This window comes from Euprymna scolopes, chromosome 45 (genome assembly GCF_053919585.1).
Source record: "Euprymna scolopes isolate OS-2025 chromosome 45, ASM5391958v1, whole genome shotgun sequence".
NCBI lineage: Eukaryota > Metazoa > Mollusca > Cephalopoda > Sepiida > Sepiolidae > Euprymna > Euprymna scolopes.
The window spans coordinates 39,396,912-39,411,313 of record NC_136526.1 but is presented as its reverse complement, the minus strand read 5'-3'; the positions used below and the strand labels follow the sequence as shown (position 1 = coordinate 39,411,313).

The following is a 14,402-nucleotide window of genomic DNA, read 5'->3' as shown; positions in this document are numbered from 1 at the left end:
GAGGGGGGGGGAAGGGAAAAACATGACAAATACAATTTGCTTTTTTTTTGTGGGAGGGGTGAGGGAGACGGGAATTTAAAACATAAAATAACGATAAATCTAATTCATTTTTATGAGACAACCCTGTACTTTTATCTAACAATTTCATAAACAAAATGAACCCCCACTTTGGGGAGGGGCATTACAATGACGAAAGATTTCATTTAATTGTTTTTGGAATTTATTTATTTAATTTTTTTTGCGATCGCACGGCCTTTGCTGCTATTTTTATTGAAACGAAAGTTTTAATTATTTATTTTTAATTATTTTTTTTTCCAGTGCTCAATATCCGGAGAAGAGTTTATTCTCTTTGTACTCCTTCTGCCGAAATATCTGGTGGAAAGGGTATTACATACTTCCTTTTTGGGGCGATGTTTTATTTTTGGGAATTGTTGTGGGGATATCCACGTTGCCTATGATGAAAGTGATTAGTATAGCAGGTGTGTTCCAATTGGAACTTAATGTCAACCCAGGCAACGCCGGGTACCCATGTTAGTATATATATATATATATATATATATATATATATATATATATATAAGATTTAAGAAATTGATACAGAAAATCTATTTAAATTAAAAAAAACAACAACTTAAAAACCTATAAGTAATGTTCTACAAAATTTTTATTATTCATCACATCTGCTCTGTTCTTCGCTGAAGGAACGATAGTGACCCTAAGTTGAAAATCAAATTCCCTAATCAGCTAATTATTTATTTGTAATTATTTTTTTTGAGGGGGGATCTTTCCAGTGCTCAATATCCGGAGAATAGTTTATTCTCTTTGTACTCCTTCTGCCGAGATATCTGGTGGAGAGGGTATTACATACTTCCTTTTTGGGGCGATGTTTTATTTTTGGGAATTGTTGTGGGGATATCCACGTTGCCTATGATGAAAGTGATTAGTATAGCAGGTGTGTTCCAATTGGAACTTCATGTCAACCCAGGCAACGCCGGGTACCCATGTTAGTATATATATATATATATATATATATATATATATATAAGATTTAAAAAATTGATACAGAAAATTTTTCGAAAGTAAAAAAAAAACAACTTAAAAACCTATAAGTAATGTTCTACAAAATTTTTATTATTCAACAAGGAATACAGATAAAACAAAAAAAAAATCTGATTCCATGGAGTTTCGAAGAATGCAATTCTTCTCCTCTGAGGGAAAAAATTTGCAAAATATACAATAAATTTTGCAATGAAATGCATCACAGGACACAAATTATTTGGAGTGTATGGTATTTGCATAAAAAAGTCATTTAACAGTTTAAGACAGTTTATAGGGACTCTGGGAGATTGAGAAAACAAGTACCGGATAGATAGATATAAAATAGAGGGAGAGAGATAAAGAATATGATAAAAATCTAATGGGATACTAGTGGAAAGCAAGAAACGGAAAAAGGGGAGAAAAGTATATGATTAAAATCCAATGGCAGAGGTGGTAAAATCCAGAACAGGAAAAATCCATCTGTAAATCTGTTGAAATGCATTGGTAATCCATGAGAAAACAAAATGTAAATATAAATGTCCAGGGTAAAATGGAGCTTCAAGAAAAATCATCAGGTTGTGGAGAAATCAAGATATGCAAGTTTTTTTTTTTAAATAACGAATCAAGGAAGAAAAAAGGATATTAAAATGAAGATACCAAATGAAATCAAGGAAAGGGGTGGTGAGACAAAAAAAAAGAGAAAATTTATATATACAAAATACGGTAAATATATATATATATATATATATATATATATATATATATATATATATATATATATATACCACACTTTGGGGTAATTGCACCAAGTTCTGACCGTTCTCCTCTGTTCGCAAGGAGCATTTAGCTTCGAAATGCCATGGTCTAAAGTTTTTTTTCTTAGTTTTCCTTATTATTTTCCTTATTGTTCTGGTGATATAATAAAGTTATATATATATATGTATATATATATAATATATATATATATATAATAAAACGTATATATATATATATATATATATATATATATATATATATATATATATATATGTAGGTAGATAGATAGAACTATATCCGAATGTCACCCTTTTTCCATATTTAATTACGTTTTAATTAATTTTTAATTTTTATCCGGAAATGTAAAAATAATCAAAATAATCATCTATAATATAAATCTCACCTGTCCGTTTAAATGTATGTATGTATGTACGTATGCATGTATGTCTTGTATAAACTTTCGACAGAAGCGGCAGATTTTCACGAGATCGGTATCGTTTGGAAGCTCCAACCTTTGGACAACAAATATCGAAAAATTGGCTAAAAAACATTAATTAATTCACCCTTAACTGGGCACTTTTCTACAGGTGGGGGTCGTTTTTTTCGCCGATATTTTCGAAAGTCATCGCCTCTTTTCGAATGTCTAGCCTTTATTTAAACCCACGTCACTTCCGGTTTTGGCGATGAGCGCAACAACAAAGACGTCACGTTTTTTTTTCACATTCTTTTCCTTCTTCGCGGTACAGGTCCGAGCCAGCCTGCCTACTACCACTACTTTTTTTTTTGCTCAACACACATCAACAAACACCGGACAACGCCGGGCACCCAGGCTAGTATACATAAAAAATAACTTCTACTCTCCATAAATAATCAGCCTTTGCATTATCTCCCCCTTTCATGTTAATGTAGTATATGTTCCTTAAGTATGATATCATACTCCCAGACTTAAAAAAAAAAGAATAGGCGACAGGAAACTGTATGTATTTGCTAACATAAAAAAAATTACAAGAAACTGAACATGTTTTTTTTTTAATAACGAGAATTTTTATTTATACTTGTTCTTCAAAATCATAATATAAGTGACCACCGTCAGGTAAACTTTTACACTTTTTGTTGAAAAAGTCATATCTGCGGTAAATTTTGATTCTCCCCTCATGTTTTGGCATTACGGCGACCCTGAAAAAAAAAAGAATACAAAATTAAATATAAATAAAAACGAATTCAATGAAGACATTAGGGCATGCAAACGTCTAAAATATTGTCAGAATTATTGATAAAATTTAGTTATATATATTTAAATGGAGATAGGAAAATAGGTAAATATATAAATCTTAAAAAAAATACTTTCCAAGGATGAGACTCAGATAAAATATTTTCGATTGTTTTCTTTTCCTTATAAGGGAAATGGTTTCCATAATGTTTTATTGTTAAAGTGTTTTTTATTCAATAAGTCTGAAGAACAGCTTTTCTTGTGAAAATTTTTAAAAGACATAATGTTTGAATTTGTCCGAATAGTCTTGAAACAATTGTAACTAACGATGAAATACACTATTTGTTGCTATCCATCCATTCTTTGATGGCTTGGTTTTGTCAAAACAATATATGAATGCTCAATTATGAAATATGATAATTTTGTAGCTTACAGTTTAAGTCATCTCTTTTTGGCTTAAAATTTATTGGTATATGAACGATTACGGAATTTTCAATTATATAAACCCAGTAAAATTCGGAATACTACAAATAAGACGATATATATATATATATAATAGTCTATGTGCCTGTGTGCGTCTGTACATTTTCCTATCAAATTACTCTATCAATTAAAATTTCTGTCTAAACACTCAGGATTTTACATAGGGGTATTGAGATTTGATAAAATATTTTTCATCGGTTTTCGGCCAGAAATTTGGCTGTCAAGGTATCAAAATTAACCAATTTATACAGAGAGAGGAAGAGGGGAGAGAGTATTATTATATATATATATATATATATATATATATATATATATATATATATATATATAATTATTATTAAATGATAATAGTTTTTGTACTAACAGATATTAGTGTTTCATGTTTACGTAATCGTCAGTGTAGGGGTGACAATTTCTGCCGATCATGAGATTCGAACCCAGAACGTGTGTTTCAGGTCAGCAGGTACATGCGTATAATTGCTATGCATTTTAAAACATGAAAATACGTACGCATCTTCGATGTTGAAGTAAAGATTTTGTTTAGAGGATATTGCAGCAGCGCATGTAATATTGTCTAATGGACTTCGGTGCTTACTTTCCCCCAGCACAAGAACTTTATAGTCCTGATTGAATTCGTAAAGATATCCCTTCTGAAAAAAACAAAATAAAAGAGAAAAACACCAACAAAGAAATTCACAATCAAGCCATCTAGTTTATTTATTTGTCTATTAACCATCATAATATTATTAATCATATTTCTAATTATCATTTTTTCAAGTCACAATTTTTTATTCATCTTTATTAACCATCATAATATTATTAATCATATTTCTAATTATCATTTTTTCAAGTCACAATTTTTTATTCATCTTTATTAACCATCATAATATTATTAATCATATTTCTAATTATCATTTTTTCAAATCACAGTTTTTTAATCATCTTTATTAACCATCATAATATTATTAATCATATTTCTAATTATCATTTTTTCAAGTCACAATTTTTTATTCATCTTTATTAACCATCATAATATTATTAATCATATTTCTAATTATCATTTTTTCAAATCACAGTTTTTTAATCATCTTTATTAACCATCATAATATTATTAATCATATTTCTAATTATCATTTTTTCAAGTCACAATTTTTTATTCATCTTTATTAACCATCATAATATTATTAATCATATTTCTAATTATCATTTTTTCAAGTCACAATTTTTTAATCATCTTTATTAATCACCATCATAATATTAATCATATTTCTAATTATCATTTTTTTACAAATCACAATTTTTCATTCATCTTTATTAGCCATCATAATATTATTAATCATATTTCTAATTATCTTTTTTTCAAATCACAGTTTTTTAATCATCTTTATTAACCATCATAATATTATTAATCATATTTCTAATTATCATTTTTTCAAGTCACAATTTTTTAATCATCTTTATTAACCATCATAATATTATTAATCATATTTCTAATTATCATTTTTTCAAGTCACAATTTTTTAATCATCTTTATTAATCACCATCATAATATTAATCATATTTCTAATTATCATTTTTTTACAAATCACAATTTTTCATTCATCTTTATTAACCATCATAATATTATTAATCATATTTCTAATTATCATTTTTTCAAATCACAGTTTTTTAATCATCTTTATTAACCATCATAATATTATTAATCATATTTCTAATTATCATTTTTTCAAGTCACAATTTTTTATTCATCTTTATTAACCATCATAATATTATTAATCATATTTCTAATTATCATTTTTTCAAATCACAGTTTTTTAATCATCTTTATTAACCATCATAATATTAATCATATTTCTAATTATCATTTTTTCAAGTCACAATTTTTTAATCATCTTTATTAACCATCATAATATTATTAATCATATTTCTAATTATCATTTTTTCAAGTCACAATTTTTTAATCATCTTTATTAATCACCATCATAATATTAATCATATTTCTAATTATCATTTTTTTACAAATCACAATTTTTCATTCATCTTTATTAGCCATCATAATATTATTAATCATATTTCTAATTATCTTTTTCACAAATCACGTTAGCTATACAATAAGTAGGCATTTTCAAATTTTATACGAAACTAACGGACATTGTTCATAACAAATAGCTTCATTTGTATTGTTTTAATTGTTTGGACAATTATCTACATTTTGGGTGTTATTGGCACAATGTTTCGGTCGGTGAAACCTACGGCCTTCATCAGGTTGTAGGGTGTTCCGTAAATTATAAAGAAAAAAAATAGGATAAATCCTCAAAGGTTACAAGGATATTTTTTAAGACGTTCCTATGATCCAATTTTTACTGAATCACTACGCTAATTATCAACATTAGTGTAAAAAATGTTTTACGAAACCGTTGATAGACATCTCATGTGTGTAAAAAAAAACAAAAAACAGTCCGGGCACATCCTCAAACCCAGTGTCAAAATTCTTTCAATGCAAAACATGGATTTCAAACCTGATTAAGGTCGTAGGTTTCAACGACTGAAACATTGTGCCAATAACACCTAAGATGTGAATAATTGTTCGAACAATCAACGCAATACAAACGTTCATACCTCATCTCCAAAATTCAGAATTACAAATAGCTTCATTCACTTTCACTGTTTTCTTAAATGCGACTAACGCGGCAACAACTTCATTTTTCGAGGATTAACAGATTTTAATTGATTGATTAAAAAGTTCTTATATCGATATTTTTAGAAACATTAATCGAGCTCCAAAATACAAATCTCCTTTTTCTCAAAATGAATGAAAAATAGACAAATATGAGGGTGGTTATTATTAAGCCTTACTTACACACAACTGTGTTTTCTACCATCTTTATCAGCACCCACGCCAAACACGTCGAGAACCTGAACAAATCTTACATGTCTCGCCTTCGTAAGTTGATGAAATAATAAATCTAGTTAGAGCTTAGAAACCAAGGTTCCTGGAAAGTCTGATCGGCATTCCCCGATAAGAGTGCCACAGGCGATTAGAAATAAACTAACCCCTTCTAAAAGAGAGAAGGCGAAGCTTGGCAGGACGGACCTCCTAGAACTGCACAGAACTGTCTTCTCACCGTAACAACATGGATCAGGTCATTACAGGAGTGGTCTGATTTCTACTGATTTTGGTCGCCGATGATAATGATCCCTATCCTTCGTTGATTGATGGAAATCGATTGTCAAATCAAGATACTAAACGATGGTTTTCACTTTCTGTCAGGTTATATTAACTAGAACAGTATCAGCTTCGTTTAAAAGTCATATATACATCAGGTCAGATTCAAAGTTTTTGAAACAGCATATTTATTGGCCAAATATATATATATTATTTTTAAAATATAATTAAAATAATAATTATCCACTACGACTCATCAGAGTGCTTGGATCTGATGATTCGACGAAACACGTTGCAGTGGATAATTATATTTTAAAATAATACACATGCCGCTCCCCATATATATATATATATATATATATATATATATATATATATATATATATATATATATATATATATATATATATATATATATATACATATATATACGTATGCAAATTGTTACAAACCTTCAGGAGATATATTATGTCATCTTCATAGTACCATATCGCACATTCGGGTTGGTACGTATGCTCGTTGGTATTTTTAATTTTTGAAAGTGGAAGAAATATCCCTCTGTAAGATGAAAAATAGACCCATATCCTGTCATCTGAAATATATTAAGACGAAATATTTTTACTTCAATTCTATAGAAAACCATTATTATTTAGTGTTATCAGCAAAAAAAAATTACTGCCGACCGAAATTTATAATAATAAAGAGAATATGAAGAAGAAGAATGTGAAAAAAGAAAAGGAGGAAGACGAAATAGAAGAAGAGAAAGAAGAAGAAAAAATAGAATAGGAAGAAGAAGAAAAAAGAAGAAATAGAAGAAAAAGAAGAAGAAGAAGAAGAAGACAAAATAGGAGAAGAGGAAGAAGAAGAAAAGAAGAAATAGAAGAAGAAGAAGAAGAAGAAGAAGAAGAAGAAGAAAAAGAAGAGGGAGAAGAAAAAACAGAAGAAGAAATAGAGGAATAGGAAGAAGAAGAAGACAAAAAGAAAAAAATGAAGAAATAGAAGAAGAGGAAGAAGAACAAAAAAGAAAATAGAAGAAGAAGAAGAAGAAAAAACAGAAGAAGAAATAGAGGAAGAGGAAGAAGAAGAAAAAAGAAGAAATAGAAGAAGAGGAAGAAGAAGAAAAAAGGAAATAGAAGAAGAAGAAGAAGAAGAAGAAGGAGAAGAAGAAGAAGAAGAAGTAGAAGAAGAAACAGAGGAAGAGGAAGAAGAAGAAAAAAGAAGAAAAAGAAGAAATAGAGGAAGAGGAAGAAGAAGAAATAGAAGAAGAGGAAGAAGAAGAAAAAAGAAGAAAACGAGGAGGAGAGGAAGAAGAAAAAAGGAAATAGAAGAAGAAGAAGAAAAAAGGAATAGAAGAGGAAGAAGAAGAAAAAAAAGAAGAAATAGAGAAGAAGAAAAACAAGAAGAAATAGAAGAAGAGGAAGAAGAAAAAAAAGAAGAAATAGAAGAAGAAGAAGAAGAAGAAGAAGATTTAACCTGTATACAGACACCCTAGGACCTTTATTATTCCTAATATTCCTAAATGATCTACCCCTGATAAAACCGTCTCTAAGATGGGCATATTTGCTGATGACCCCACGCTCTATAACAGGCACTATGGGAAAACAAATGAACACATATCTAAGGAAATTGCAGAAACACTAGAGGAAGGCCTCCAATCTGTTGTGGAATAGGGACAAAAATGGATGGTCACATTCAATGCTTCCAAGAGTAAACTTGTTTTGGTCAATAATTGCAAGAAACCTCCTCTACCACCTATTGGCCAACAACACATTACCTGAAGTACTTCCTTTAATCTCCTCGGCATAACGTTCACAGGGAACATGAACAAATACATTGAGAGCCTTGCCAAGGCTGTTGCGAATAAGGTAAGCTCTCTCTACCGTGCTAGAAAATTACTTACGCCTGAAAGTATCCTGTGCCTCTATAAGGCCACCATTCGTCCATGTATAAAGTATTATTCTCACATTTGGGCTGTTGCATCTGCTGCTAGTCTCTCGCTCCTAGAAAGGATGCAAAAGAGAGTCGCCAGCCTGATAGGTCTTGAACTGTCATCTAAGCTTCAGCCCCTATCCCATCGACGGAATGTTGCATCCCTCTGCTTGTTTTACAAGTATTTTAATGGTGAAGCTCTGACGAACTACATGCACTTGTACCCCCTCGACATAAATACCGCGACAAATCTGACAAACAGCTAAATCCCACCCCTTCACAGTAGAGATCCCTAGGTGTAAGAAAGCCTTCTACTCCAGTAGTTTCTTATCCAGAACTTCTAGACTTTGGAACTCCCTTCCGGGATTCTGCTTTCCCAACGTTCAAGCGTAATGTGAACAGACAGTTCGCTACTTATCTCCCTTTATAATACCCCTGTAACTTACGTCCCCGATAGTAGCCTTCTGTTACATGATAAGGGCTGTTCCCTTTTCATGTAAGTATAAAAATAGAGAGATTAGTTAAAATGAAAATAAAATGAGAGAAAGCAGAAATCGAACCCTGGATATAAGTTTTAAAGAACAATAGGTTTAAATGGAATGTCCAGTAAATTGTTAATTCTGATGAAATAAATAATAAATAAACTATTCATTGTTAAAAGAATGTGGATAATAAAATATGGGTTAAATGAATTAGATATGTAGGTTGAATTCCTTTGTGAAAACAACAAGGAAAAAATAGGTTATTGAGAAATCAGAATGTTCAGAAACGTGCGACTCGCGCATGTTGCTGGCATGTGAATTGTGGTCACGTGGCCGGACATGTATGGATTTCTCAATATAGGAAGAGAGAATTAGTTAGTTAGTGAGTTAGTGAGAAACTGAGAGGGAGTTTGAGAACGACAGACGATAGTCTGGAGTTTGGAATTCGAACGTCTAGGAAGCGAGACGGTCACTTTGAAACTTAATATGTGAAGCTTTGAATTCTTGGACGCAAATCCCTCAATCGGTCAGGGAAGAATAAATGTTCAATGTGTTTTTATAACTGCCGTCTCCTGTGTCCATCATTACATGAAAAAGGTATTGTCTATTTATGTGTACAAACTATTTGAAATTCATCATCTAAAAAATATATGTGTTAGAAAGAAAATGTGTCTATTTATGTTATACAAACACTCCCGTTCATACGAACTGTCAAAGCATAAATGCCAACATGTAAATCCATCGGCATAAATGCAAACCTCTCAATTATCGGTCTGTCTATCTAGATAGCGAATCACCTCTCAAAGTTTATTTATATGTACACACACTCTCTCTCTCTCTCTCTCTCTCTCTCTCTCTCTCTCTCTCTTTACATCTACGTGTTAATGTCCACATCTCTAATAATGTTAATGTCTCCATATCTCCCATCTCTTCACACACATGAACTCTCCTAAGACTGTCTATCACTCTAAGACACTTATCCTTCATAACATGAACTACAAAAGAACATTCATCATCTTAAGTATAATAATGGAAGATAACATATAACACTTCTACTTCAAAATGGACCTGTGCTTTGTTTGGGGTGAAAATTTAATTGTAAAAAGTCAGGAATGATGGAAAGGCTGATGATGAGACTAATAACTTAAACTTTGCTGGAATCATGCGGAAGAATACAAAAAACGTGGGACGGATCACTGTTCCTTTATTTCCGAAATAACAATGTTTTTATTTAAATTCTAGAGAAAACCATTATGTTTAGCCGTTATCAGCAAAATCACCGTCGACCGAAAGTGAGAAGAAGAAGAAGAAGAAGAAGAAGAAGAAGAAGAAGAAGAAGAAAATTATCGAATAAAATTGTGCTGACAATTTTGGAATACTTATTGTCACTCACTATTTAATTTGCATTCAGAAACGAAATCTACACTTCGGGATGTCAATTTTCTTTTATTTACAAAATAAAAAAAAATGCCAATGAAAAAAGTTCCCTTACAAAAAATAAAAAAAACAAACACACATGTTAATGTTTATAAGCGATATTTTTAGGTTCATAAAATCATGAGTTATCTTTTCACGGACTGTAACCATTAAAATCTGTTCTCTGTGTCCTGCTTCCTTGGCTGAACGAAGATGCTGAAGTTTCTATGCAATATGAATAGACTTCTCGATTATCTCTTCGCGTAGAAAAACAGTATAATTCTTGAAGCGTCATATATTAGAAGTCATCACCTTACTATAAATAGCATTCGAGAAAAGCAGCAATATGTTAAAATGCCTTGCGTAGTGCCTAAGGGACGGACTTTGCCAACAGTGCAAACGAACTTGCTGATTTTAATAATCGAATTTTTAATCGATCTATATTTTTAATCGACTTTTCATCGACTTTATAGATTTTAACTTACAATCACCTGACGCGGTTTAATGCATGTTTTCCTTTTCAATTTTTATTTTCCATTTTCGTTCCTTCGCACTTTTGCTTCCTCAACACCTAAAGCTGATTCGTGGACGAATCGAAAGCGCTCGTCACAGTAACAACTATGGAATCTTCATTAATATTTTCAATCTTGATATAAAACAGATTATACGGAAAATCGAAACATCGAAAACAAGTAATCATAAAGCAAAGTGTCTCCGTTGCATTTATTAATGTTTGCTTGAATGAAAAAATTCTGCCTAAATATGCCAATGTCAAATATATATATGAAAGTGGCATATTTAGGCAGCATTTTCCCATCTAAGCAAACGTTGAATGCAACGGAGACATCTGGCTTCATGACTTAAAAAAAAATTTTTTTTTCGATTTTCCGTAAAGTCATTTTCATATCAAAATCGAAAATATTAATAAAGGTTCCATAGCTGTTACTGTCACGAGCGGTCTCGATTCGTTCACGAATCATCCTCAGGTGTTAAGTAAAGGGCGAAGGAGCGAAAATGGAAAGAATGTGTATTCATGAGAAGAAAACACTTTCTATAAATATAAATATCTTATGAATATGTCTCGAAAAAGGTTAGAAAACTTACTGGAATTTGAATGGTGATCGTGTTTCATGTTGTACAATATTCCTACCCAAAGGATTAAATGATATTTAGAAATAGACTTACCTTTAAATAAATATGCTTTAAAAGAATAATGAAATGGAATAATTCACAACTTCACAAGAAAAAAGTGAAGGAGTTCAAATAATATTATTAAAAGAAAAATAAGATGTGAGTAGAAAAAAAGAAATTGATTTTACACACGACTGTCAAGGCTGGACTGACTATATATATATATATATATATATATATATATATATATATATATATATATACCAATGAGTGCCTTCAATGTTTTGTCTGCTTGGGGGTGTGCAAGTCGCTGGCAGGACTAAAAAGTCATCTTCGGGCACATGGACTTTCAATGACTGAAAGACTGGCACTCCTCTGACAATACGTCGCAATCACTATACATATATATATATACATACATATATATACATATATATGTATATATATATGTATACATATATATATACATATATATATGTGAGTACATATATATACACATATATACATATATATATACATATATATATATGCATATATATATGTATACATATATATATACATATATATATATATATGCATGCATATATATATATATATATGTATGTATGTATGTATATATATATAATATTGTTCGTTTGAGAGGAACAGTAGTAAAAATATGTATACTTCGATTAAATTGTAAGAAGTTTAATTCAAATCATATTTGATAGTTCACGCCATTAATACCCGGGAGATTTATTCATGATAAGAAAAAAACTTCTATAAATGTCTTAGAATCTTATGAATGTGCTTCAAAAAGAATACGAAAAGTTACTGAAATTGAATGGTGATCGTATTTAATGCTGTATAATATTCCTACCCAGAAGATTAAATGATATTTTGAAAACGACTTACCTTTAAATAAATATGCTTTAAAAGTCTTTTCAGAATGTGCTGCTGCTTGTACCCATTCGGGACCTCCAGGGAAAAGGGATTGGACACTTTTCTTTGTTCCATTTCTTTCCTCAATAACGTCACCTTTATCGACGAACAAAACGACTTTTCCGTAAACTAAAATTGAAAAATAATTAAAACGTTTTTAAAACTTGTTCTATGCATATAAAAAAATTGGGCTTAAACTTTGAGCTGCGATTTTGTCACGCATTTGAAAATATTCGATTCTTAAGGGTTCAGTTATTACTCGTTTTACCATTATGTTGTTTTAAAACTAATAAAGTAAATCAATATTAAGTTGATTTTTGGTTGTTACTTTCTGTTGGTGATTATTTGCTATTCTTGGTAAATATAGTAAGTTTCAATCCAAGCAAGCTGTGTCCTGCCTGGTGATATGGACAGTGTCACTGCTTCTTACTCATATCCCAATGCCATGCCCACGGAAACCATTCCAGCTAAAGGGTTATAATTTGTGAAAAGATGATTTAAAAGTTCAATCATTAGAAGTCTGATATCTGGATCTCCTTACACATTGCGCATGTTTTCGTCTTCAATGTTGCTTTTGACAATTCTTTTAAAACTCGATCAAAATTTTTTTTATATCGAGACAACACTTGCAAAACATAATGATTTTTCTTCCCTGCAACCTCTCGCCCACAGAAGGGACGCTGCAAGCCTGTTTTTATTTTATCGTTAATTCCATGGCAAGCGCTCGTCTTAGATCCAATCTCTACCCCCCTTGCCAATCTTTAACAAAAAACACTAGTCTAGCTGAAACCACTGTCAGTAATTTTCCCCACTCTTTATCTGTGCCTAAATCAAAACGTTAGGGAATTCCAAAGTCTAGCGGTTCTGGGGAAGAAACTACTGGAGTAGAAAGCTCTTACATCTAGGGATCTCTAATGAGTAGTGGTGGGATTTAGCTGCTTGTCGGGTTTGTCGAGAGTATTTATGTCGTGCTTGCAGTTCGTCAGAGCATTCACCATTAAAATACTTTTTTTTACATTTCGATGACAATAAAAATATAGGAACGTGAAATATTCGATGATCATCATTCAATCCCGGGCAACGTTGGGTCACACTTCTAGTCTCATATTTTTGCAGCATTCTATTTATACTGTACAAACCTCTAATCACCAGAAGGTTGTATAAAACACAAACACTTACCACTCATGGCCGCGTCGATGCTTTTAAATGTCTGATCGCAAAAACTAGCTGCTTCCTCATCTGTAAGCAGAGAGAAAAAAAACGTGATGATTAATATTACGTGTGAATATTTAAAAAAGAAAAGCGTGTGTAAATTGAAAATCCCCGTATAAAAATGAACAATTCTTCAATATGTCATAGATGACTTTGTAATATGTAAATAATAATAATCATAATAATAATATTAATAATAATAATATCGATATTTCATTCTGACTATCTTTTTCGTGTCTCTCCTACATATGTTACATGAAAGGGCTGTCCCCTTCTCATGTAAGTAAGAAGACCAACTAGATAAGTGAAAATGATATAAGGAAAAAGCTAGAATCGAACCCTGAAGGCAAGTGTTAAAGATAATGGAAACTGAAGTCTTAGGATTTCAGTCCATTGTTAATTCTATTAGAAATAGTTAAATATTGTTTATGTCAGAAAATCCGTCGATTCTTTTAGAAATATGGATATGAAATATGTCAGTTAAAGAATGGGCAATGCGAGTTAAAAAAATATTGTTTAAAAATAGGTTAGATATTAAACAATTAGAATTGAGGATTCTTTGTTTGCCAAAAGTGTGTTGGACAGACATATATGGATCCGCGTGGAAATTAATCACGTTATGGAACACACTTCTGACGTCATAAACGAAGGAGATTTC

The 14,402-nt window shown here is 30.9% G+C and overlaps 1 protein-coding gene across 1 annotated transcript; it reads right to left on the bottom strand.

Annotated features, from left to right (window-relative positions):
* Positions 1-2,815: 2,815 nt before the first annotated feature.
* Positions 2,816-13,769, bottom strand: LOC145269082 (uncharacterized). Its single transcript, XM_080124679.1, has 5 exons — positions 13,712-13,769; positions 12,506-12,661; positions 7,106-7,245; positions 3,998-4,137; positions 2,816-2,970 (listed from the first exon to the last, which is right to left on the bottom strand). Exons 1-5 carry the CDS (start codon positions 13,716-13,718, stop codon positions 2,844-2,846), a joined length of 570 nt encoding a protein of 189 aa, XP_079980805.1. The 5' UTR covers positions 13,719-13,769; the 3' UTR covers positions 2,816-2,843.
* Between the last annotated feature and the right edge of the window lie 633 nt (positions 13,770-14,402).

Bases quoted from the DNA above. Each gene is read 5' to 3' on its own strand.
- LOC145269082 (XM_080124679.1), bottom strand. The intron at 7,246-12,505 runs GTAAGTCGTTTT...AATATATTTCAG, and splicing joins TAAAGCATATTTATTTAAAG to ATGACAGGATATGGGTCTAT. The intron at 4,138-7,105 runs GTTTGTAACAAT...TGTTTTTTTCAG, and splicing joins ACATAATATATCTCCTGAAG to AAGGGATATCTTTACGAATT.